General features: G+C 43.1%; 1 protein-coding gene and 1 long non-coding RNA gene across 5 annotated transcripts in view; one reads left to right on the forward strand and one right to left on the reverse strand.

Annotated features, from left to right (window-relative positions):
• LOC308578779 (neuronal migration protein doublecortin) overlaps positions 1-27869 on the forward strand; it is a 121318-nt gene that overhangs the window by 68449 nt on the left and 25000 nt on the right. For 2 of the 4 annotated variants that reach the window (XM_081179336.1, XM_081179337.1), the window contains exons 4-5: positions 11853-11955; positions 27345-27482. In XM_081179336.1, coding sequence (XP_081035462.1) covers positions 11853-11955; positions 27345-27482 — 241 coding nt within the window. The remainder of the gene's footprint in view (positions 1-11852; positions 11956-27344; positions 27483-27869) is intronic. The other 2 variants (XM_081179338.1, XM_081179339.1) reach the window with 1 other exon arrangement.
• LOC308578821 lies at positions 206-27391 on the reverse strand. The gene is made up of 4 exons (XR_014004140.1): positions 27320-27391; positions 15973-16175; positions 5228-5418; positions 206-522 (listed from the first exon to the last, which is right to left on the reverse strand). It is a non-coding gene; the product is annotated as an uncharacterized lncRNA (long non-coding RNA).

Consider the following 27869-nt stretch of genomic DNA (forward strand, 5'->3'; position numbering starts at 1 on the left):
AAAAAATCTGCACAAAAATGATAGGTCCAAACTGTTTCCTGAAAGATTTCCAAAAGCTTACCTTTATCACACCATTTTGCTGATGCTTGGAATTCTAATCAACTGCATTTTTGGCACTGTTTATTATTTAAATATAATCAGTTATGGCATAATCGGGCTGCCAGCCCATTCTGACTGTGTGTAATATCATTTGTGAAGCTAGTTTGGAGTGAGGGCAATGACCTCGCTCTGAATTCATTTTGTTTACCCTCAGTGACATCATCACATACTTGAATGACTATCTGACATTGTCACTGTTAAGAGCAAGTGGATTGTTTTGAATTTGTTTATTTAACTCAGTCTCAAAAATAAACTTGGCAAGCTGTAGCAAATCTAAATGAGCTAGATTCTGCTGCTTAAAATGAAATCCATGAGATTTTAGAAGGAATTTGCTTCATGAAATAGTCTACAACTCGGTGTGGTCTTTTCCTCAACATTCTCCATCTGCTGACTTCCTTCTTCTACTCCAGCTCTTCAACATTGCTAAAGAAACAACTGTTATATTTTGGCAGCACAGATGGCATAGTGCACAATATCATGTGTTACAAAAAACATTTGAAACTGCAATACTAATAGTGGCAGTGCCACAAGTCGCTGCAACACACACCTACGCCTTCAGAACTTTCACTAGCCCTGGTGAAACGTCTTTGTCTTCCTTCCAAATCCCTCACTTTTGCTTGAAGAGAAACCTTCAAGTACTCTTAGAATTGGGCAAAATATCTATCGTGCCTGTAAACACCAAATGACATTGTTGAGCCAGATGGAGCCAATGGCCTGACCCAATTTAAGGAAGCTTCCTGTGCCTGTACTAACCAGGAACAACTAAAAGAGGCAAATAGAATAAAAGTTAATGTTAAATAATCAACAAGTCGGAGAATGACTAAAGAATTCAAGCAGAGCAGGAATGGGGAATCTTTATGATACTGTGGGCCACATTTCCTTCTGGACAACATTCCGAGAGTCCTATGTCAGTGGTGGCAAAGGCAGAGGCAAAAGGGGGGCAGAGCAATTAATGTAAACTTCACCTTTGTACAGTAGACTAGTTTCTACATAGACTCACAACCCCTCTCAGTCCTCCATCCTGATAAAGAGGCATTATCAGAATTCAAGGACACCTTCAAGAAACCCAAGAAACATGTTTGGGTTTAAAGTAGGACCAATGAGGAGACGTGGTCTGGGGAGAAATCTAAGGCCCAGTTAGAGAGGCCTAGAGGGCAGCATTTACTCCCTCCCAGCACAAGGTCCCCCAACTCTGAAGTATGGTTGGATTTTGCATTTAAAATGCAAAATAAAAAAAGAGATGGGTTAGCTTAAAAATATGCAAAAACTGCAAGAGGCTGGGTTTGCTTTTTGAGCTAGCCAAATGTTTTACAGGAGAGATCCACACCTTATACAGATAAGAAATAGCAAAAAGGACTGAAGGCTCTGTAAAAAGATTTGTCTTTTAGGGAGAGCTATAAGCAACTGACCTCTCCTAATATATGAAGATAAATTGGAAAGGCCTTCTCCAGGGGAACAAGACATTCTCCAGCCGTTTCTTGGAAGGGAGGGGGCAAAGCATTAGCAATGGTCATAGCACAGCTTCTTTGACTTTTCCTAACGAGTTTTGTTGGGGTGGGGTCTGCTGCTGCTGCTGCAAATGACAGCAGCAGCAACTGTGCTGACAGCCTAGCCACCATTTTGCATCATCCATAGTGTCATTCCAGGGAAAATGGCAGCCCACACAGACACGCACACAGAGAATATTCAGATATGATTCTGCAAAATCGTCCTTTTTTCAGGGGTTGAGAAAAAAGAAAAATATTTTTTCTGTTACATTCTGAGCCATAGGCTTATGTTAAATTTAATGTATATCATTAAATTGATGGATTATTCTTACATGTTTATTGATTATTAGCTGACTGTTCCTTTTCCTCATTCTTTTTCCTTTTGTTCTAATAAAGGGGAGGGGGGCAGAGAATCTCAAGTCCACCGCCCTCCAAAGGTCTTCTGAGAGCCATTTCAGCTCAGCTGTGATTTTAAGATTAGAATTGCATCTTTAAAGCAGGCAAAATATACATTTAGAATATTTCTGTCTCCTATATTCTGCATATGCCAGGAAGGAACTAGATTGTCCAGGTTCCCATGCTTTCTGTTAATCATACGAATTCCACACATTAAACTCAGGAGATTGTGATCTGTAATGTGCCTTTAGGGAAACTCTCATGGTCTCCAAGAATCTCTAGCTTAAAGTTATAGTTAGGTGTAGAGAAATACAACTCTAAAAGGGTGGGGGAGAAAGGAAAGTAGGAAGGAATTGCAATACATGCAAAGGATGATGATTCAAAATGTAGTAGCCAAAAGATAAACTGAAATTTGGATTTAGGAAAGCATTTCTACAAAACACCACCTGCTGATAGACCTTTCCTTTGGAGTATCAGAATTCGCTTCAAAGAGTCAATCAGACAGCAGTAAAACATTTACTTTTTTATTTTGTCATGACAAAGTAATGGTACAGACACACATTACCCAATGTTTGCCCGCCTTCTCTGGGCTTGCCAGCCCTTTTTATACATTGCAAAATATTGCCACCTGATTTCTGGGAAATCGTAATTTTACCAACTTCCTATGTCCTTATATGGGCTGACCTTATATGGGCTTGCTTGCGCCCCTTCTCCTTCCTGCACCACCTCTCCACGCCATGAACCTCAACACGTGCTCAAATGTAAAACATGTGATTTATACTAGTGGCAATAAAATGGGGCTTTGTTTCCTGCATTATTATCCCCCTCGCCTTCTTGTCTTCAGTCTCCCCCCAACTGGAGCCTATTCAACCTTGCTCTTTACTGCCGAGGCTAGACATTCCAAGGGGCCCTGTAACATTTAGGCGAGAAAGCCTTGTTCTTACCTCACCCCTTTGGAAAAACCTATGAGAGAGAAGAAAATGCCTTAAACAGTTTTCTTTCTTTTGTTCTTTTGGATCATATAGAGAACAATATTCTAATGGCCCCTTCAATGCAGGTTAAAATGGCATTACAGGGGGTTGAACTAGATGACCCTTGTCATCCCTTCTAGCTCTACAGGTCTATGAAATGACAAGATCACTTGCCGTTTCTCTTTGTATTCCACAATGGTCTGAAAATCCCCTATAGAACATGTGCACATAAATGCATATCTGCACAAGCTTCTCCCCATCCACCTCATATATCATGTCCCCAGGCATGCAGTGAGCATGCTGGTATAATCTGCACCTAATTTGGGAGAGTATCCTGTTTACCGTGCCAAATTCTGCTATTGCTTTGGAGAGGTCACTACTCATTTAAGAGAGGTTTGTTTTTGTTTTGCAAAAGTCATTGTAATATTTGTGGAGAATACTTTTGTTTCCTGAACTTTATGGAAAAGTTGGAATCCCACTTTGTAATCCTTTTATTCAGAAGAAGAGGAATTGTGATTTTGGGGGGTGCAGAGAGCGGATCTTGAGAAAAGAAGGCAAAGAGGGTGAGAGATTACTAGTCATATCCCTGTTGGTCTTAGGCTCCAGATTTCAGCCTCCCATTATTATTATTTTTTAATCCTGTGAGATAATAGCACTGCACATACATATGTGGGAGAAATTTGATTCAGTGACCCTACCTAATCCATGGTCTCTGAAACAATACGCAAAGTTAAACACAGCCATCCCTAAAAATTGCTGTGTAGTTCTCTAGCCAAATAATGTATTCAATGATGCATATACTGAGGTAAAGTGTTTCATTAAAAAATACATAAATTAGCAATACAATAACATACAATAACATAACATACAATAGCCATGCCGCCTGGGCCTGATGGGAATTGTAGTCCAAAACATTTGGAGGATACTAGGTAACATAACACAACTACCTTGCATTGACTTTGACCATTGGTCCGTCTAGCTCAGTACTATCAACATTGGCTGTCAGTGGTTCTCCAGGATTTTGTGGGATAACCAGCCTCACATAGCCAACATGCTTAATTCTAATTATTGCATAAATGGGTTAATGCCATAGAGTAAGCTATCTAAGCTATCCTGCCGGGCTTAGGTAGATCACTCACCCTCACCTTGGAAGGAAGGTAATCAAGCCTAGAGAATAATAATAATAATAATAATAATAATAATAATAATAATAATAATAATAATTTATTTATTTATACCCCGCCCATCTGGCTGGGCTTCCCCAGCCACCCTGGGAGGCTTCCAACAAAATATTAAAATACAGTAATGCATCAAACATTAAAAGCTTCCTAAACAAGGCTGCCTTCAGATGTCTTCTAAAAGTCTGGTAGTTGTTGTTCTCTTTGACATCTGGTGGGAGGGCGTTCCACAGGGCGGGTGCCACTACTGAGAAGGCCCTCTGCCTGGTTCCCCGTAACTTGGCTTCTCGCAGTGAGGGAACCACCAGAAGGCCCTCGGCGCTGGACCTCAGTGTCCGGGCAGAACAATGGGGGTGGAGATATTCCTTCAGGTATACTGGACCGAGGCCATTTAGGGCTTTAAAGGTCAGCACCAACACTTTGAATTGTACTCGGAAACGTAATCTGGTTGCTTCTACTTGGCTGATTTGCTCTTACAAGCCATTCTTCAATTTCTCTACCAGTAATTTAGGAACTTTCACCACTGTACCTAAGCCACGTTTTACTGCCTGTGCAACTTATTCTGGATGCTGTATGGAAAAGCTCAGTCAATTCCACTTTCAACTTCTCCCAAATGCTAGCCTTTTACTCCATTGCCTCACTGTCCCATTGACTTATTTGCCCCACAATTCCCTACCCCAGCCAGTCCACGTATCTGTTCTTCCTTTTGTGCTACTGAAGGACATGCCTAATTTTGTCCAACTTCAGTCTTCTCCTTCCCCTCTGCTGCATCAGTATGACCTACAACCATTCAACCAGTCCTCAGTGTCACTGGTGCAGGAAGGGGTGTGTGGTGGGTGCAGTCCGCCCCAGGTGTCATCCATGGGGGGGGGGGTGACATCGCTGCACCACCCCCCTGGGATGCTTGCCGTGCCCCTGCGGGCAGCTAGCCCCGCCCCTGGGTGCACAGCATGTGTGCTGCTCCGGGTGCTGGAGCAGCTAGCTCCGCCTCTGCTCAGTATTCCCATTTCTCAGGATGGACCAATTGCATAAAGGTACCATATTAAATGTCCTGCTATTACCCATTTCATCCATTGCAGTTTCATTGTTTACTCACTGTGTACAAAACAAAGGGAGCAGAGGTCTTCAAACAATGAAATCTTGCAGCTTTTCTTTGTTGCTGTTGGCTTGAAAGCTGTTGTGATGACATTATTGCCAGTGCTGTGCTTATTCTAGCTTCAACAGCTTGCTACCTTTGCAAACAAGCTGCTTTCATATTTCCTGTTCTTTGACTTAATAAATTCATTGCTAGGAGCATAAAGAAGCATTTAGAACAATTAATGATGTGCCGGATATCTGCTTGGATATATTTGCATTGACATGCCCTTTCTCCTGGGATGCCTCTGCTTCTCTGGCTAATTATTGAACTTAATTAGAACAGCTGATTGAGGGGGGGAACCCAAGTAGCAACCAGTCTTTTAAAGTGTGTCAGGCTTACTTAGAGGTAAAGTATTCATTAGCCTCAGTTTAGAGTCGGCAGAGGACATCACCAGTGTTAAGTTTCCCATGTGGCTCCCATCAGATTTAAATGCACACCATGTGCACTAGATTTTGTTACAACACATATATTAGTATAGCACACCAGCTGTGCACATGACCAACCCATATATAAAACAGAGAGAACACAACCATCAGCAATGCACCTATCTTAATTTAAACATACAAGTTGATATAAGCCATCCAACTGTCCAGATAAGTATCTACACAAAATTGCCATTTAGAAGAATCATGTTCAAGTTTAGCTAGGGCAGTGAAGTCCTCAGACCATTGCACGTTGGCAAGTGTTAATTGTTGGCAGATGTTTATTCTTTCAGGTTTGGAATATAAGTCTCCCAGCAACCATAAGGTATGTCATGTGTAAGCCACCTTCAACATAAGAAGCAGCCCCTAGCCAATGTTTTAAATAATAAACACTGCATGCAGATGAACTGAGAAAAATGAGAAGTGCACATACTACATATATGGGAAGAGGCAATGCTTTGCTTCTAAGATGGAGGGGAACTGGATTTCTCCAGTTTCTCCATAACCATTGATAATCAAGATGACTGTTAGTGCAGATAACATAAAGTTTGCTTCTCTCTCCCCCCCCCCAACTTTTATCTGTCTGTGTCCACATGTGAATTGGAAATGTGAGGGTGGGAGGAGACATAAAGAAGCCAAAGCATAGGAAACTGCCTTAAACAGATTCAGATCATGGATCCATCTAGCACAGTGTTATCTACACTGAGCAGCAGTGTTTCAGGAAGAGTACATTCCCAGCTCTACCTGGAGATATTGAGGATTGAACCTAGGACCTTCTCCATGCATGCAGGATTCTTTCTCCCACAAAGCCCCAGACCATTTTGTAATTGCACGTGTCCACTACTCCTTGTGTTTATGCCTATTGCTCTTTTAAGTTTATCAAATTATACATGGCGTGGAGAAAGAACAGGGCTTCTCCTTTTCTCATATCACTAGAACTCGTGGACACCCAGTGAAGCTGAAGGATGGAAAATTCATGACCTACAGAAGGAAGTACTGCTTCACATACCACTTGTTTCACTCGCTCCCACAAGGAGGCAGTGATGGCCATCAACTTGGATGGCTTTAAAAGAGGATTGGACAAATCCATGGAGGAGAAGGCTATCTATGGCTACTAGCCATGATGGACATGTTCTGTCTTTGCAGTTGGAGACAGTGTGCCTCTTAATGCTAGTTGCTGGAAACCACAGAGGGAGAGTGCTCCGGTCTTGCTTGTGGGTTTCCTAGAAGGCAACTGAGTGGCCACTTTGAGAGCAGGATGCCGGACTAGGTGGCCCATTGACTGATCCAGCATGTTTTTTCTGAAATTCTGAAATGTTAAAAAATGGAGGTGTGGGGGAGTCCTGACTTATCAGTTTCTCTTGAAAGAGAACATCAAGCCATTTAGAACTCGAATCTCCGGGAAGATCTTTCAGTGGGAAGAACTCAGACATTCTCCCTTTAGCAAATTTGAAGGAGAGAGGCTGCATGAAACACTTATGTGGGTATGTTGCCCATATCAGCTATAAACTGGGTCTCATTGTTTTCACCATGTAGGTGGATGGGGGGGGGGGACTTCCCCAAAGTTCCTGGCTTGGAAAATGAAAGATGTGTGAAAACCAAAGAATTGTAATGGCAACTATTCTGTAGTTTTATCTGTCTGTCTGGTTTTAATCTGCAATAATAGTCACCCATCTGAAATGCTGAGACCCATTGAGGTAATGGAAAGCTTTGTGTCTGATTTATTATAGCCTGAAATTAATTTAATCACAGTCCAATTCAGATCAGTCTGTGGCAATGAAGATGAACTACTTCTAGCTCAGTAGGCAGTAAGCTGATGTGCACAGTATACCCACTAGGCATGGCACTCTCTGCAAATACACAGGCAAACTGTGAATGCTACAACATAGCTTGTGTAGGGCATGCCTGGTACTTAATTTGTGCAATGGAGGAAGGTTTGAAGTCCAAATCCATCTTGAGGGCATGCCCTGATCTTGAAAGATGGGAATGGATTGTGAGTACCCAGTGTTTTAGGAGAGGCATTCTAAACAATCTGTACATAGTGGTTGGCTAACCTATGGCCCTCTAGATGTTATTCAGCTCCAGATCCCATCAGCCCCAGGGATCATGGCCAATGGTCAGGTATGGTGGGAGTTGTAGCTCCAGTGCTCAGGTTGTGCTTGGGGGTTTCCTAGAGATATCTGGTTTGCTGTTATAGGAACAGGATGCTGGACTGGATGGGCCATTGGCCTGATTCAGCGCGTTCTTCCTATGCTCTTATGTTCGTTTATGTAATTTTACAGGACAATTCTGTGCATGTCTGTGCTGAAGTAAGTCCCATTGAGTTCAATGAGACTTACTTCCTGGTGTGTATAGATCTGCAGCATTACAACTAAATCTTATGCACGTCTGTCTAATCTGTACATGCCAATAGGATTGCAATTCATGTTTGGGTTTTTTTTTTGTTTCCACTAAATCAAAGCTCAACTTTGACTAGCAACAAGACACTCTTTGACCCAAAAACAGAGTGGTTATCACCATGTCTCCTCCCTTTCGACTGTTGCCCATAGGCTGGCCTTCACCAAAACGAGGTTTAACGTTTTTCCCTCCAATGTCCTGAGACATAGATTCTCAAAGGGCCAAGCCTCCACCATGTGCGAATGTGATAAGGAGACGCCGGAGTCGCTTCAGCACATTATGTTCACTTGCCCCTTATTCAATGTGCCACGGGCAAATTTGTTGGGATCAATTATACAGAAACTAGAGGGTACCCCACCAAAATTCCACCTTGCCCAAATCTTGCAGGATAAGGATACCCATACGACCCTGAAAGTGGCTAGGTTCCTGGTCGCTGTCCTTACCCAAAAGCGTTGCCAAGGAGCACCACAAGCTAATTAAGGCGTAGTATGCCATTCCATCTCATAGTATTTTATTGTTATAGTAGTGTTTTAGTGGCTGTTTTTTCCCACGTGCACAAGCTGTTATTTATGTCTTGTTTTTATCTGTATGGGCCTACGGCCGTAATAAAATTATTATTATTATTATTACCATGTCAGGAATATAGGTTATCACCATGTCAGGAATATAGGTTATCACCATGTCAGAAAACACCACCCATCTACAATCTGCCTCTCTTGCTGCAACTACAACCTCTAATGCCATTGTCCGATTTTATCACCAGAAGGGCGGCAAACACCTTCCAGCAGCAATTCAAATGTTTAATGCCAAAGTTGTCCCTAAACTATTATATGGCTGCGAAGTATGGACTACAGCAATATCAGGTAACTTGGATCGCCCACTTCACATGTTTCTGAGATCTCTTTCCGGCGTCCCAAGATGTGTCTCAGGTGCAGCCTTACGTCTTGAGTTCGCCCAGCCCTCAATTGTAAAACGAGCATGGAGTCGAGCCATTTCCTACAGCTCCCACCTACTACCATCGGATGCTCGAATTAGAGGTGGTTTCTCCAATCTGATCCTAAGAGATACTCATAATTCTCCTTGGAAAACTACAATTAATCTCAAATTCCGCTCTCTTCTCAATTTGAACCGCAAAACTATTTTTAATTTAGAGTGTATAAGCCCGGCAGCCCTACCTCTAATCAAAAAGAAGCTGCAGCAACTTGACTTCTCTAACACAGCTTCCCATGCAAGAGGGCCGTGTTCAGGCTTAGCCCTAGCTATTCCACCCCCTGAAGGGATCCCTCTATACTGCTTTACAATTCCTTCGGAGGCTAAACGAAGGGCCTTTACCTGTGCCCGTCTCAACTGTTTTCCTACAGCAGTTCTGTCGGGTCGTTACTCCAGAGTTCCCAGCGCAAATAGAACATGCTCCTGCAATGACACGGTTCTGGAGACTATGGAACATGTAATGCTCTTCTGTCCCAACTGGACAGATGAAAGATCTCGGTTCCTAACTCCTCTCGTGAACAAGCTTCATCTCCCAATCCAGCCTTGGATAGTGTCCCTTCTTCTGCAGGATTCTGACCGTTGGATTACCGAGATGACAGCTAATTTCCTGCTTAGTGTGATGAAGAGGAAAGCGGCACCAACTCCTTCCTCAATTCCACAGATGTAGTCGATACGCCGCACAATCGAACCTGTTTTTTGTATTCTCTGTCACTCAATGTTTTAAATCTCCCGTTACCTTTGTTATCCCCATTTTCTCAAAGTATTCGCCCAGAACGGCATACACTTTTATCTCCCCACCCCCATTTTATGTTGTTATTTCTATGTATATTATGCTATGGCCGCTTGGCTAATGCAATAAAATCATTACTGACATGTCAGAAAATAGATGTAACAAATACAGTGGTGCCCCGCAAGACAAATGCCTCGCAAGAAGAAAAACCCGCTAGACGAAAGGGTTTTCCGTTTTTCGATGCGCTTCGCAAGATGAATTTCCCTATGGGCTTGCTTCGCAAGACGAAAACATCTTGCGAGTCTTGTGATTTTTTTTGCTCCCCCCCCCTTTTTCTAAGCCGCTAAGCCGCTAATAGCCTTTTAGCCGCTAAGCCTTTAATAGCCACTAAACCGCTAATAGCGCTAAGCCGCTAATAGGGTTGCTTCGCAAGACGAAAAAAACGCTAGATGAAGAGACTCGTGGAACGGATTATTTTCGTCTTGCGAGGCACCACTGTACAGAATTCCAAAGCATTTATCCCAAGTTACTAATCAAATGCATATTGAGCAAGATGGGTTTTCTGAAACACTCTTTAAAGAAACTTTTTGTGCAGAGGCTATTGTTTCCCATCCTGGTGGTTCTGTTGTTCTGACTCACCTTAAATCTGAGCTCTCCAAAGATTAGGTGACACAAGTTACTGTGAAATTATTGCTGTTTCCAGTAGATTAATGAAGAACTTAGTTATCTTCTTGTTACTGTGTAATCGTAACTGATATTTCACATGTAAGGTATAATTAAGCTGTCATGACTGAAGCTACTGAGGAGCATATGGGAGCTTTTTCTGACACCTTGCTTATTATTTGTGTTGCCTCCATTGTTCTTGGCGCCCTGTGACATGGCAGCATAGTCAAGCATCCCCATTGCTCTTATGTAACCATCATCTAAAGAAGGAAAGAGTGCTGGTGGGCACATGGGATCCTGTCTTGATTCTCCATTAGCAGGCAAACCAAACAAATTTATCCCCTATCCTTAACTGAAAGGGGTGCAGGACTGGGAAACCTGCCTGGATGCCTGTAGATGTCACAAATAAAATTTGGCTTGTGAAATGTAGACTAGAGGCTAAGCCCACTCAAATCAATGTGTTCATATTTATCATTGAAAACATTTTTGCCCTGCTTGTTTAACTGGAGAAAGGTGGAGGGACCCAGTGAGGCTTACTAATATAAGTGGAAGACACTGCTCTCTGGTTTATAATCTAAAGGTCATAATTTAAACATAAAGGGGATTGGGAGGGAAGAGGTGCAAAGCCAACTCAGGGACTAGTTCTTAGTTACAGAGCTCTTGCAAGAACCAGATGGAACAGAACACAGCAGAAGGAGAGAAGGGCCCAAAGGTTGCTAGTCTCTTTTTGCTGAGGGGGAAATCCTGTTGCCACTACCATTTTGCATTGTGCAAGGTGCAGTCCCTCCAAATGTTCCTATTTTTCAGGGGTGTCCCTGATTTAGAGAAGCTGTCCCAGTTTCTGATTTGATCCTGAAATGTCCTGCTTTTCCTTAGGACGTCCATATTTTCATTAGATAAATTTTGAAGGCTGTGGTTGGATGTCCCTATTTTCACTGGAGAAATGTTAGAAGGTATGGAGTTATCCAACCCCCAAGCCATCTGAAGGCAATCCTGTATAGGGAAGGTTTTTAAAAATGTTTAATGTCTTATTATATTATTATATATGTTGGAAGCTGCCCAGAGAGGCTGGGGCAACCCAGTAAGATGGGTGGGGGATAAATAGTAAAATTATCATTATGGAATGGGATGTCCCTATTTTCATCAGAAAAAAATGTTGTAAGGTATTAAGGTGCCTGGTCGTTGTCTTCTTCTTTACAAAAAACCAATAGTTTATCCTTGTTTTTCTGAGAATATATGACGTTAAGCAGCAGGCTTTTGGGAAATGAAGAAATAGCAATGGAGAGAAGGGGTAAAAGTTGCTTTATGCTTGCATGAAGACTGTTCTGTAAGTGTGTGGTATGAATTAAAACTACAATGAATGACTTTGTTCTCTCAATAGGTGACCTGTCTCCACGATTTCTTCGGTGACGATGATGTGTTTATTGCCTGTGGTCCAGAGAAATTCCGCTATGCACAGGATGACTTTTCTCTGGATGAAAATGGTAATATCAATCACACTGTTGTTGTACTATCAATAAATTTGTGTGTTGTAGGAGGCAGGGGTAAAATCTTTTTATACCTTTATCAGCTTGAAGTTGGATTGCCATAGGGCTTTTTATTTTAGATGTGTGGGCATGAATGCATGTACCAGTAAATACTAAGGGTGTGTGTCACTTCTGTGACAAGGTAAACCAAGGTGATTTGGGGAACACTCCTATTTCTGAGTTGGATCGTGCAGTTAACAAGGCATTTTGAGGTGTAGCAGGCACTCCCTAAGCTAAGAGTGACCCTGGCAGTTGAAAAAAGTGCACAACCAAAACCCACCTGGAACAAAGGATGGTATTCAACCAAATAATTATGGCAGTAGAACTCGTTTTGCTTGAACAGAGGGACTTCTCCCCCCCCCCCCTTCCATAGCACCCTACACAAATCTGCTTCAGAGGGTTGAGGGAAACCGCATAATAGATTTAGGTGAACGTGTGGCTGGAGGAGAAGGGGAGAAGATTATGTTGCACAAGGATAAATCCTTGCCCTGATGGGATCTTCCCCTTGGTGCTGCATTGAATACAACCCCAAGCTGACTGGGAAAAGTCCTAGAGCTCAAGAGGGCTAGGGGTGAATGTGGTGGGAGCTTCATTTTGATGCACAGGTCTAACTTTTAATCACATTTGTTTTCCTGGAGCATTCGAATAACAGTGACAATTTCATTTTGATTTTTGGTAGTGGGTGAAAACAATGGCTGGCAGTCAATGAAGTTTTACTCAGAGCAGAGCTACTGAAATTACTTGGCCTAACTTAGTCATGTTCATTAATTTAAGTGGGTCTACTCTGAGTAAAAACCACTGTATGTTTATTTTTCACATGGATCTATGCCTCTCATTCTGCAAATCAATGACAAATTCTTCATTATATCCCCAAAAATCTAAGGTTTGGTGGACAGAAACCCACATCCAGAAACCCTATTGGAGTAATAAGGTCATTTTGGTTTGTGACATTTTTCCTACCATGGGGAGGTGTTCATTCCCCCCCCCCCCATTATTCCTATTGTACTAATACCCAAAAGGTAAAGTCTTCCTTTGCTGAATAAGAACTGCAGCTACCATTTAAAAATTGGACAGGCTTCCTCTGCTCAGGAGGAGTGACAATGCCTGCAAATGGCATTCTGCTCCATGAGAAAATTGAAAGTTATAGCTTTTATAAAATAATAATAATCAAAATATAAAGGTGCCCTATATGAAAATATTGAATACATTTGCTTATACTTTGGCAGTCTCAATCCATTCTCGAGGTTCTGCTGTGCCTACAAATTTCATCCACTTCTGAGAAAATAAAAGGCTATAGCCATGTTTAGATTCCCTGTTATAGGGGGTGGGGGCAGGGAACAGACACATCTTTGTTTTTAACAGACCTAAAAATTTGGTCCTGAATAACAAGTCAACTTGGAGGGATGCTAAATAGCTCTGAAACAGACTAGGCTGCTTCCCAAAGTTAGAAATATATTCAAATATGGTGGTGAGTGCACACCTCTAGAAAAGGCAGCTTGAATTTTATACGCACAAGTGGTTGTTTTGCTGTCTGTGAGTTTTCAATATCCCCTCCCCACCAACACCAAGTCTGTCTGCCCAGTGTTAGTTAAAGCTTATGAATTGTCCACTTGGGTGTGGCTTGTCTCACTTTTAAACTTCACAGCATATCTGCCTTGTCCACTTTGAAATGCGTGAAGAACTGAGACAAGTGATCTCCTCCAGAGAAATTGTACATGTCTTATCCAAACTGCCTCTCCAAATGTTGCTTTAGCCAAAATCCATTGACAGCCTAATAATCGGCAACCTCACCTCTTCCTTGAGAAATATTGCTAAAGCTCCTCTGCTCCTCTTAAAAATCTTGTTTTATTAAAGCTGAGGCCCAACATTGACTCTGAATTGTACTTTTGGAAAGGTTGTGACGGTAGCATTTGAGACGGGAAATTCTGACAGCCCAATTTTCTGTCTTATTTGTGCCATGGCTCACTCTGTGCTGGCCTCAAGCCACTGTTAGGAGGCAGACTTGATGCCTGTATTTCAAGTAAGAGGATAAAATAACCTCCTTTCAGAATATGCTACTAACTGGGATGTACTTGCCTATGTAACTAAGCACCAAATTTCAAATTCTCTTGTGGGGAAATGTGCTGCTACCATCATTGATGAAACCCTAGTGTCTTCATAAATGCATAGATATCTGGAAATGCAGTCCATGAATGTAGATGTCTGGGTTTCCCACTGATTGAGCAGTTTACGCATGTTAGCATCTAATGGGCAATGACAGATTTGCCACAAGGCAGAATAGGTGGTCTCATTAATGGTGCCAACATTATACACTTCACAGGAGCGGCAGGATCTGCCAGGAAATGTCATCTCATTATAGCCATATGGATGCATTTTGTATAAGATACTTAATCACTCCCATTAATTTTTTAAAATGTTGATTTGTCAAGTGCTTCAAATGCAGGATGCAGCACCCCAAGAACTCCCTCCCTCCCTCTCTTTCTTTTTTGTAAACCAATGCTCTGTTGAATGCAATCTCTTAAACTCAGTAGAAGGCCCTATATGGCTCCTTATCCATCTTCCAAATTGAAAAGCAAATAATGCTATGTAGAACAAGCAAATCTATGCAAGTTTAGCTTAAGTTGCATAATTAATACTGCTTGCAGCATTCAGCAAACTTGGCTGAGAGATGAATGGCAAAGGATTTCATCTGTCACCCCCCCTTTTCCTGACATAGATCTTCAATCACCCCTTCTTCCCTGGCATGGATGGGGGGCACTATTTTGTGGTTCACCTCAGGTACCGGCCCTGATTGCATTGAGCCCTTCAGTGGGCAGATCCAATGTTGCTGGCTTCTCAGCCCTCAGTTAATTATCAACCAGCTAGGAACCTGAGCAGGAAATGTGCAAGCCACCAGGACCATAACAGGGTCCAAGGGTCTCAAGTCATAATGCATGCTTATTATGCAAGCTCCAAAATGCATCCCAAGAAAACTGACTTGCCCCTTCCTCGCTGCCTCCCAATCTAAAGTCTTTGCTAGTTTACCCATCATTTCCACTTGACTGAGATGGTTTTTTGGTGGGTGGCAGCCCTTGGTTTTCCTCCCACCCCTACACACACAAAAGTCTCAGTCATCGTTTATGGAATCAGAAAGTCTTCGTGAAACTTACACGTTGGCTTGGACCCAAGAGTCTTATGTATATTTTAGCAGTTCTCACAGCTCCAGGGAAGCTCTCTCTCTGTCTCTCTCAAGACAATTTGGAAAAGAAATCCTGACAGGGCAACTTGACAGGAAGCCCAGCCTGAGGTGTCTGAACCCAAAGAAGACTGGGCATTCTGCCAACCAGCGGAACATTTTGCTTGCAGGTGCTCAGAGCTCCCACATCTCTTTTTAGGTTCTTGGGAGATGCAAAAACTAGAAGCTGTTTATTGTGCATTATGTGTTGCTAGTGAGAGCCCCATTAAAATTCCAGTGTATTAGCTTTTATTATTAATTAATTAGATATATATCTTTCCCTTCCTTACAAAAGAGCCCAGGGCAGCAAACAGACAAGCCATAAAACAGTTAAAACATCTAAAAAACAATTCCAATGCAGCTGCAGACTGGGAAAGATCTCTGCTTAAAAGGCTTGCTGAAAGAGAAAGGTCTTCTGTGGGTACCCAAAAGATGACAGAGGTGCTGCCTTTCTGATACCCAAGGGAAGAGAATGGTAGATGCTGTCACACTAAAGGCCTGATTCCTATGTTGTACTATACGGACCTCCTGATGAGGTGGTATCTACAAGAGGCCCTCATCTGCAGACTTCAATGACTGATTGAGTATATAAGATGTGAGATTATCTTACAGATATCCTGATTACATGCTACAGAGGGCTTTATACACCAGATGCAGCACCTTGTTTGCAGCCTGGTAGGTAACTGGCAGCAGTATACATGAGAACATGACTGTTAGAAACCACATCATCTTTGGCACATGCACGCCCTCACACACCATACCAGCTCTGCAGTCTGACTTGTGTGGACCAAAAGGGCTTCAGGCTCCCAGGCATCTTCTCTTCTATCACCACAGCAGAGAGACCAAACAGTTGAAAGTCTCTGCAGCCACTGATTTGGCTGTTCTAAGTCATGCTTCCCCCTCCCAAGGCAATGTGGACTGTATTCAAGGCACCTGCAGCAACAAAATGCATCTCTCTCTAGACCTGGCATTAAAAAAGAAAAGAAAAGTCAGTAATAACAGATTCAACAACTAACAATTTGCTTTCCTGACACCTAAAAAACTCTGTCTAATGATAGGGTCAGATGTGGTAGCAAAAGCCAGAGCAGGATACCTTGCAGCTGCACCCAGAATTACAGCAGTGAATGAATAACTTCCTTAAACCAAACCCTGCCATCTTCAGGGGCAGACCTATGGCACAGGGAGAGGTAGCTGCAGCCTTGAGGTGCTGCTGCTGATGTGAGCTTCAGTCCATGTGTTAACAATAGAAAAGAGAAGCACCAGGCACCATCTACTCATGTGTAAAAGCATCGAGACTGTGTCCTCTTAGACCTTTGCCAGCCACACACACATTGTTCACAGTAGATTAAAAGCTTAAATGAATAAAGAGAGTCATGGGTAAGAATGGAGGAAGAATCTGTTTTAAATGGGTTTATACCCAGAATTTGGTGGTTCTGACTGATCAAGCTTTGCCCACATGTTACGGCTTCTTGCATCAAGCTTCTTGTGCATGTTTATGAAAAAGCCCAACTAATTATATGCAAAGTTACACAAGCAAAAGCTATGCATATGAAAAGAGTCAAGCCCCCCACAGTACTATATTTCTGCAGTATAATTTCATAAGAATGAATACATGAGTATTTTTATACATTGTTGTCTGTATCTGTTTTTGTGCTGGTTACTTTGGAAATATATTAATATAATATGCATATAATAATGTGAGCATTGTTTGTATTCTTTTAGCAGAAAGAGTAAAAATCAAAGAGCAGGATGAGTATTAGGGGGAGAAAATCCACATCTGTATGGATAGGCTCAACATCAAGATTTCAAGAAAATTTCAATCCTTATTTCAGTCCAAGCTTTCCTTTTCAGTTGCTTGCTTAGTTGTTTGTTTGGAGTTCCCCCCTTCAAATAAATTCCTAAGGCTGCTAAACCCCCACCAGAAATACAATTAAAATATACAAGACTCTACATGTTTTTAATTAGTAAGGTTGGGCACTTGAACCCCTAGTGCCTAACATTTATTGTTAGTGTATCATATATAATTAATATTCATGCCATTCCATCCAATTTTGGTATATAAATGCAAATCAGGCATTTAGAAACATAAAGACTTTATTTTTTTATAAGATATTTATTAAGATTTTCAGAAAAATTACAAAATAAAAGGAAACAAGAAAAAAAGAAAAAGAAAAATACAAAATAAAAATAGTTAAAAAAAACAATTCAATCTTTCTATCACATATTTTTCATTTGCTTATTTCCGGGACCTCCTCACGCCTTCCTTTTCTGTATTCCAGTTCCAATTGTTAATTCAGCAAATCCCTCCCCTCTTCATTCATCTTAATCTTCAATTTTTAAATATTATAACATTAATTTTTTTTACCTATTAATAACCATTTTCTCATATTCCCTTATAGCATTACAGCAAAAGACCACTTAGTTTCTATCCAACATCATTCTAACATTCATTAATTTTACAATGTTTCTGTAAATAATCTTTGAACTTTTTCCAATCTTCTTCCACCGACTCTTCTCCCTGGTCTCGGATTCTACCAGTCATTTCTGCCAGTTCCATATAGTCCATCACCTTCATCTGCCATTCTTCCAGGGTGGGTAGATCTTGTGTCTTTCAGTACTTTGCGATGAGTATTCTTGCTGCTGTTGTGGCATACATAAAGAAAGTTCTATCCTTCTTTGGCACCAATTGGCTGACCATGCCCAGGAGAAAGGCCTCTGGTTTCTTCAGGAAGGTATATTTAAGTACCTTTTTCATTTCATTATAAATCATCTCCCAGAAAGCCTTAATCCTTGGGCACGTCCACCAAAGGTGAAAGAATGTACCTTCAGTTTCTTTACATTTCCAACATTTATTATCGGGCAAATGATAGATTTTTGCAAGCTTGACTGGTGTCATGTACCACCTGTATATCATTTTCATAATATTCTCTCTTAGTGCATTACATGCTGTAAATTTCATACCTGTGGTCCACAACTGTTCCCAGTCAGCAAACATAATATTATGTCCAACATCTTGTGCCCATTTAATCATAGCAGATTTCACCGTTTCATCCTGAGTATTCCATTTCAACAGCAAGTTATACATCTTTGACAAAGTCTTAGTTTTAGGTTCTAACAGTTCTGTTTCTAATTTTGATTTTTCCACCTGGAAGCCAATTTTCTTATCCAAATTATTTGCCTCCATTATCTGATAGAAACATAAAGACTTTAGAAACTAAAGGACATCTTTTCATCTTCCCATTCTTCAAAATGAGTACAGTAAGGTCTTTGGGTGAGGAGAAGATGCTCTGTGTTACAAATTCATATTGGGCACAAAGAAACGATACTTCCATTTTGGATGGATTGGGTGGATAGGCAGATGAACAGATAGATAAATGCTGTTTTGAGAGGTTCAGTAGTGATGGCTAACTGGTCTTGGTCCCCAGCATTCTGAAGTACATACTGGAGTTCTGCAAGAATTGGGTTGCCCCAGTGTTGCCCAGGTGTTTGATAGGGCCCATCTGCACTATACATTTAAGACAGTATCATTCCACATTAAGCAGTCACTGCTTCCTTCCAAAGTATCTGGGAATTGGGGCTGTGTGAGTGGGATAAGGGTCTCCTAATGACTTTCAGCATAATGAACAAACTACAGTTCACTGGACCCTTTGGGAAAACAATGACTGTCTAAAGTGATAGGATTGTGCTTTTGATGTATAGTGCAGATAGGGCTATAATATGCATCCAAGCTCCTATACAGGCATTAGAGTCTCTGAATTGGACCATGCCCTTGCCATCCTCCTTTCTCAGGCTTTATTTCACAGCTCAGCAGCTAGAGTTGATATGTCTGTGGTGCCTGATGTCCTGCAGATGCATGTCTCTTACTGTGATGGCTTTTGTCATGATGACATGAGTAATTCTGCTTGCCTGACTGGAGGATAGCTGACAATGTGAGGGACATCGGCTGCTGCCTGATGTGATGTCCTGATGCTTGACAAGGCAAAGTATTCTCTATCTCATATTCCTCTCCTGCATTCACCTCTCTGCTTCTGTGCCTCTGAGCGCCTTTGAAAAAAGGTTATTCCATCTCTTTTAAATCTATTCATCTTGGCAGTGTCTTAGGGCTCCCCAGCAAGCCTGACTCTTGGAGACTGTTATAATCTTGCTTTCTGCCTCTCCAACCCCCATGCCTAGCTCTGATGGTGCGGTTCTGCATATATTGGCATTTTCCATGGTGACATTACATTATAATGCCATCTCAGAAGACGCCATATTGTTGTCGTCCCTCCACACTAATTGTAAGGAAACTTGGGGAATTTTATTGCCAACCTCTGTTCTGACTGTGTGTGTGTGTGTGTGTGTGTGTGTATCTTCTCTATTTTTCAGTTAAAAAAAATACATGTAACAAACAGTCTCCATATACCCTCACCACCCAAGGAACATTCCATGCATATACAAAGTAAATGAAGACTGTATCAAGCAGCTTATTATTAATTATAGTAGTTAAGGGTCTTCTACTCTTCATCTTAACACACTGCCCCAGACTGAACCATTGGTAGCTGGTGGGCGGGAGGGACAACATTATCCTTTCCAGTGTAGTGAATAAGCATGTGCCATATAGTTTCAAGATTGTCTTTGGTCTTTGTGTTCCACCAGAGCTAAGTTAGCTGCTGTTTTCCAGTACTGTTAGGAGTGCCATATGTCTGGGTTTTCCCAGAGACATGTGGGAATCGGACTGACAAAATGGCGTCCGGGCGGATTTTTGCAGAATCGGCAAAATGTCCAGGAAAACGCTAACGTATGGCAAGTAGGACAATTTATTTTTTAAAAAAATGATTTTAAAATCCAAAAAAAGCCCCCAAACAGCCTCAACCAATATAATGTTTCTCATAATAACAGCAGCATATGATCCAAATGACTGCAGCAGCTTTCTTTTCTGGAGAAAGCATCAGAATCAGCAGCATCCCTTCCTCCAGCACACAGATGCAGCTTTGGCCAGAGGAGTAGTGGATGCTCTCCCTCATCATCCCTCCAGTGCCTGCTAAGGAGAGGTTTCCAAGCGGACCTCACAGCCAGCAGTGAAGGCTGGGAGGACCCTGCAGGAGGGCCAGGGCCACCTTTCCAGCAGCCACTGTCTCCCCTCGCAGCTCTAGGGTGCAAATCACCGGCGCCCCACCACCAACAACATAGAAGTCCTTGCATATTGCTATAGAGAGGTGTGTGTTTTAGCGGGGAGCAGTAACCCCCTCCACTAACTACCTCACTGGCCAAGCTTCCTCCTCCTCCTCTGCTGACAGGCTGTGGGTAGGTGTGAGTGTGCCAGGAGCTGGTGTGCAGGAGAAGCATTGTAGGCTCGCATTGAACGTGCACAGACACTTGTGCCTCCCTGTCTGGATTTTTACTTTTGGGTGTAATTATGTTTCCAGCTGCAGACATGAAAATGATTAGTAAGTCCTTAAACAATAAATTAATACGGTCATCTGTAAACAGATTTAATAAAGCTAGCCTCAGAACAGGTTGTACCACTTGTCTTGTAACAGAAGGAATTTCTTCAAAGACTAATTTCCAAAATAATTGTACAGGTTTGCATTGCCACCACATATGGATGTATTAGCCTATCTGCTGACATCCTCTCCAACATAATGCTTAATAAAAATAATAATAATAATTGTATGCCACCCATCTGACTGGGTTTCCCCAGCCACTCTGGGCAGTTCCCAACAGAGTATTAAAAACACGGTAAAACATCAAACTTTAAGAACTTCCCTAAACAGGGCTGCCTTCTAAAAGTCAAATACAGTGGTACTTCGGGTTACAAACTTAATTCGTTCCAGAGGTCTGTTCTTAACCCGAAACCATTCTTAACCTGAGGCGGGCTTTCACTAATGGGGCCTCCTGCTACTGCCAGCGTGCAATTTCCGTTCTCATCCTGGGGCAAAGTTTACAACCTGAGGTACTACTTGCAGGTTAGTGGAGTTTGTAACCCAAAGTGTTTGTAACCCAAAGCGTTTGTAACCCGAGGTACCACTGTACAGTAGTTGTTTATTTCCTTGACATCTGATGAGAGGGCATTCCACAAGGCGGGTACTACTATTGAGAAGGCCCTCTGCCTGGTTCCCCACAACCTCACTTCTCGCAGTGAGGGAACTGCCAGAAGACCCTCGGAGCTGGACCTCAATGTCCCGGCTGAACAACATTGGTGGAGACAGATGTGTAGTGTCATCTGTGAATTGTTTTAAAATTATTTTCTCTCATTTTAGCTAAATCTGACCTAAAAGCTCCCCCCCCCCCGTTTTTGCCATACTGTGTTATCAATTTCACAATATAGATCTGATTGACAAATAGATTTTTATGAAATTAGATCCCCTGTCATTACATCACAGGTAATCTTTTAGATATTGGATAGCAACTTTTTTGATTCTATGTATAATTTAAAGTCAGTTGTTCAATAGTACAGTGGTACCCCGCAAGACGAATGCCTCGCAAGACGGAAAACCCGCAAGACGAAAGGGTTTTCTGTTTTGGAGGCGCTTCGCAAGACGAATTTCCCTATGGGCTTGCATCGCAAGACGAAAGCCCATAGGGAAATGCTGGCGGTCGGGAGCAAAGACTTTCGCCCACAGCCGGCCTTCAGAAGAGGACCTCTTCTGAAGGCCGGCGGGGGGGCAAAAGTCTTTGCTCCCCCCCGCCGGCCTTCCCCCCCCCGCCTGCCCCGGGCGATCTTAAAAAGCTGGCGGGCGGGAGCGAAGCGTTCGCTGCCGACCCCCAGCATTTTAAAATCTCCAAGGGACAGCAGAGAAGTCTCTGTCCCGGGGAGATTTTAAAATGCTGGGGGTCGGGAGCGAAGCGTTAGCTGCCGACCCCCAGCATTTTAAAATCTCCCCCTGTCCCGGGGAGATTTTAAAATGCTGGGGGTTGGGAGCGAAGCGCTGCCGACCCCCAGCATTTTAAAATCTCCCCGTGTCCCGGGGAGGTTTTAAAATGCTGGGGGTCGGGAGCGAAGCGCTGCCGAACCCCAGCATTTTAAAACGCTGTTCCGAAGGGGGGGCGGGGACACCTGCCCCAGCCGCCCCACTTCGGAAAGCTGTTCCGAAGTGGGGAGGGGGGGCGGGGACACCTGCCCCCGCCGCCCCACTTCGGAAAGCTGTTCCGAAGTGGGGAGGGGGGGCGGGGACACCTGCCCCAGCCGCCCCACTTCGGAAAGCTGTTCCGAAGTGGGGCGGGGGGGCGGGGACACCTGCCCCCGCCGCCCCACTTCGGAAAGCTGTTCCGAAGTGGGGCGGGGGGGCGGGGACACCTGCCCCAGCCGCCCCACTTCGGAAAGCTGTTCCGAAGTGGGGAGGGGGGGCGGGGACACCTGCCCCCGCGGCCCCACTTCGGAAAGCTGTTCCGAAGTGGGGCGGGGGGGCGGGGACACCTGCCCCAGCCGCCCCACTTCGGAAAGCTGTTCCGAAGTGGGGAGGGGGGGCGGGGACACCTGCCCCTGCGGCCCCACTTCGGAAAGCTGTTCCGAAGTGGGGAGGGGGGGCGGGGACACCTGCCCCAGCCGCCCCACTTCGGAAAGCTGTTCCGAAGTGGGGAGGGGGGGCGGGGACACCTGCCCCAGCCGCCCCACTTCGGAAAGCTGTTCCGAAGTGGGGAGGGGGGGCGGGGACACCTGCCCCAGCCGCCCCACTTCGGAAAGCTGTTCCGAAGTGGGGAGGGGGGGCGGGGACACCTGCCCCCGCCGCCCCACTTCGGAAAGCTGTTCCGAAGTGGGGAGGGGGGCGGGGACACCTGCCCCCGCCGCCCCACTTCGGAAAGCTGTTCCGAAGTGGGGAGGGGGGGTGGGGACACCTGCCCCAGCCGCCCCACTTCGGAAAGCTGTTCCGAAGTGGGGCGGGGGGCGGGAACACCTTCTGAAGGCGGGCAGGGGGCGAAAGTCTTTGTCCCCCCTGCCTGCCTTCCCAGGGGCTTTTAAATCGCCCCGGACAGCGGAGAAGTCCTCCGCTGTCCGGGGCGATTTTAAAATGCCGCCCGCCAGCATTTTAAGATCGCCCCGGACAGCGGAGAAGTCCTCCGCTGTCCCAGGGTTTTTTAAAATGCTGGGGGTGGGAAGAAAAGCCCTTGTCCCCCCCCCAGCCTTCAGAAGAGGTCCGGGGGCAGACTGTCCCCGGACCTGGTCCGAAGGCGGTTTCCCTAGGAACGCATTAATTGATTTTCAATGCATTCCTATGGGAAACCGTGCATCGCAAGACGAAAAAACCGCAAGACGAAGAGACTTGCGGAACGAATTAATTTCGTCTTGCGAGGCACCACTGTATTTAAGGGTCTGGTAGCTTGAGATAATACTGCTGGGTTAGCAAGGAAATGTATAATTTGATGTATGGACAGCGAACTGATTTCAAGGTCACCAAATTGTATCATTTTCTGTACTCCAGTAAGAGGTTTCATTCCCTTATAGAGGTCTCTTTTTGTGTGTAGTCCCTTTTGGTTCCAGCCTTTGAAATGTGTTTCTCTAAAACTGTTACAAAACGAATAATTGTACACATTACTGGGGCCAAATTTTTGGATCTTAAGGTTCAAACTTTTAGGTCTGCTAAAGAAAAGGGACTCAGTATATTGTTGAGGACAATAGACTTGTAAGTTAAATAGGGTAAGGTCTCAGCTCTATTTTTATTAAAACAGATTATTTTTTCATTATTACATGTGCAGGATCATGACCATAATAAATTTGGGGTCCCAAGTCTTCCCATATGTGTTGATTTATTTAAATTGGATTCTGCCACCTTGTTTTTTTGCTTTGCTGTTTAAAGTTAATTGAGTTAAATTCTGTTTGTTTGTTTTTTAATAATAATTATGGATTTGATCAGGGCATCAAAATTCTTTTTCTAGCAGAAATATTCTGTAGGATTCTTCTTTTTTTATATAAAGTGCATTGGAAGGGAGTTAGCAGAAAACACACCCTCCACAAGAGAAAGAAAGAAAGAAAAAATCCCAGCTACCTCAAACAGCAGCAACAAACATCATCATTTCATTTGGGCATTATTATTCATCATTCCATTTTGGCGAGCGTCTCAGGGGGGCAGGGGGGATGACACCTGGGGTGGACCGCACCCACCGCACCCCCCCTTCCTCTGCCAATGCCCACAGGCTTACATTCTAATAAACAAACAAATAAATAAAAATACATCACACAAGGGAAAAGGGGCAAGGAGGGAAGAGAATAAAAGCAAAAAACCCTGCAGAGTTTTGAGAAATTAAAGGATAAAGTGCGAGATTGGTTACATTATGCTCAAATCAGGGAGGTCTTTAACTTGGATAAAAAAACAGGTTTCCAGGTGGAAAAATCGAAATTAGAAACAGAACTGTTAGAATCGAAGACCAAGGTACTTTCAAAAATGTATAACTTGCTGTTGAAATGGAACACTCAGGATGAAACGGTCAAATCAGCTATGATAAAATGGGCACAGGACATTGGGTATAATATTATGTTTGCTGACTGGGAAAAGTTATGGACCACCGGAGTGAGGTTCACGGCATGTAATGCCTTGAAAGAAAACATTATGAAAATGATATATAGGTGGTACATGACCCCAGTCACGCTTGCAAAAATATATCACCTGCCCGACAATAAATGTTGGAAATGCAAAGGAACTGAAGGAACATTCTTTCACCTCTGGTGGACATGCCCAAGGGTTAAGGCCTTCTGGGAAATGATCTATAATGAATTAAAAAAGGTATTTAAGTATACCTTCCTTAAGAAACAAGAGGCCTTCCTTTTGGGCATTGTCGGCCAAGGGGTGTTAAAGAAGGATAGAACTTTCTTTATGTATGCAACAACAGCAACAAGAATACTCATCGCAAAGCACTGGAAGACACAGGATTTGCCCACACTGGAAGAATGGCAGACACAACTGATAGACTACATGGAACTGGCTGAAATGACTGGCAGAATTCGAGACCTGGGAAAAGAGGCGGTGGAAGAGGACTGGAAAAAATTTAAAGACTATTTACAAAAACATTATAAGCTATATGAATGTTAAAAGAATGCATGATATAAAACAACAAGGCATCAGTAATTTAGTTGTAAGATATATGAATAAGTGATGTTTAAGAAAATGATGAAACTTGAAGTAATATTATGTTTAAATTAAGCAGTTCAGTATATGATAAAAATATTTAAAGTTTGGGACATAATATTCGAGAACTATAAAATAAGAATTGAAATAAGGTAATAATTTGCTGCTTATAATTATATGATTGAGAACGCAGGAAAGGGTGATGTGAGGAAGTCCAAAGATTATGGAAATACGATTTATGGATAATTGATTTTGTTGTACTCTTCTTTTTTTCAATCTATGTCTATTCTCTAAATTTTCTTTGCTTTTTTGTTTGTTATGTTGTATGGTGATGGTATTGTATATGTTTGGTGGTTTGTTTTTTGTTTAAAATCTGCAATAAATATTTTTTTTAAAAAAAAAAGAGAATAAAAGCAAAAAAACCCTCAAGCCCCCTTGTTTAGACAGGTGTTCCTATCTCTCCCACTGAGGCAGCCTGACAAAATGGCTGCCCTCAGATGACAGTGGAGGGAGAGAAGGCCTAACGGAGCTGGCCTGTCGCAGCTCTGCTTCTCAGCTCTCCCAGTGGCTGCCCTTGATTGGCAGTCTCCTTTACCCATAAAATAAATAAATGGAGATCCCACCCTCACATATACACACTGACTCACCCACCCACCCCTTGAGTCTTAAATTAGTTATGCAATTTCTATTATCCCAATCAATCAATGCTATTATGAACATCTACTGGTGTTTCTTAAGGGAAGAAATTACGGCCTTGTGATCTACAGCCCCACTTGCAGTTTTAATTATTTCCTTCATTGCTATAGTGAGGCCTCTACTCTCAAAGCAGTAGCTACATTCTGCCACTCCTCGCTAAATTCCTTTTAAAAATTGCTGTAAAAACTCAACTGTTGGAGCTAATTCCTTCTCAGGCGTGGTTTGATTTTCATGCTATTGCAGGCCACTCTCCATTCACTGCTGGCCTGAAATTTTTAGATTAGCTGATCACAATGGGAAATAGGACTTTTTTCTCTTTCTCATCTCCAAGGCTCTGAAGCATTGTTTTCTTATGCTAAATCTGCAATAGCACACTGAGGGCTGATTAAGGTTGAAAAGTATTTTAATTTGGTGGTGTGAGTGGGATTAGATAATCTAAACCACCATTTTATCTGATGATATCATCACACACACCCCTTGGGTGTATAAGATTACTTTGTTCCCAGCTCTGACCTTTCGATCTGAATTGTGGGTTTGCTGCAGAATCTGTAGGTTAAATATCTGCATAGTTATATGCAATATGTTGTTTGGGATTAGATAGTGCCAGAAATGATCTCATAGTAATTAGACCAGGTTTTCCAGGAGTAAGTGTTGGAGCAAAGGGAAAACTGCTTGGGCCCTAGCAAGTATGAGACAAGTGGGAAACCACTTGAGCCTGTGCTTTCTAAGACAAGTGGAAGTATGGTCAAGCCATTAGACAAGGCTTGCTAAGAGGTGGGGGAGGCATGGCTCCACCATCACCAGGATGGATATACTTCCTTTCCTGCAAGGAAGTCTGGATGTGTCAGAGGGCTAGAAGTTCCTGTTAAACCTGTAGCTGCTGTCCATTAACTAAGTAAGCACTGGTCAAGAAGAATCAACTCCAGAACTCTCCAGGAGTCCAGGGAGATGGAAGAGAGCAGAAACAAGAGATTGGGGAAAGAAGAGGAGAATTCAGGTTGATTTACTGTAATTGACATTGGCTCTCTAAGGTTTCAGGCAGAAATCTTTCCTACCTGAGGATTCCAGGGACCTTTCAAATGCAGATCATGTGCACTACTGCTGAGCTATATAGGCCTCCCTCGATGTTTAATTGTAATGCCATGCTTAAAAACAACAACAGCATACTACCATCTCTCTAGGTCAGGCTTGCTCAAACTCTGCCCTCCAGATGTTTCTGGCCTACAACTCCCATGATCCCTAGCTAGCAGGACCAGTGGTCAGTGATGATGAGAATTGTAGTCTCAAAACATCTGGAGGGCCGAGTTTGAGGAAGCCTGTTCTAGGTGCTGCAGATATGTAAGACACTTAAAGGATCAATGCAATCACTTACTTTGGTTTTGTGTGTTGTTTATCAGAGTGCCGGGTAATGAAAAGCAACCCTCCAACTACTCCAGGCAGCAAGTCCTCCCCAACACCTCAGAAGAGCTCTGCAAAGAGTCCAGCTCCTGTGCGCCGGAGCAAATCCCCAGCTGATTCAGGTAACCATCAGGATGGTGAGTGACACTTCTTTTCCCAGCAGATAAATGTTGGCTCCACCTGGATCTGGGTGATAAGTTAGCATCAGGGTCATTGATTCATACATTTCTCACTCATCTGTCACACAGGGCTGGCAACAGGAGCTTTGTGTCTTTAGGCACCTGGCAGAGATTCTCTAGAGAACTGGCCCTGCCTACCTGTTGTTGCTCCTCCTCCTCACCACAGTCACTTGGCTGTCTTTTGCCCAATCCTGACTCTTCATCGCCAACTCAGAGTAGGGATGCATGTTTCTCATTTTTCCAAGTTTACTTAGGAACGCTTGTTGAAAGCTCATTGAAAATTTGAGCACACTTTATCAACTGAATCATCTTTTTCTGTTTACTTGTTGACATTCTTCAAAGAAC

This window comes from Podarcis bocagei (assembly GCF_964188305.1).
Source record: "Podarcis bocagei genome assembly, chromosome: Z".
Classification (NCBI taxonomy): Eukaryota; Metazoa; Chordata; class Lepidosauria; order Squamata; family Lacertidae; genus Podarcis; species Podarcis bocagei.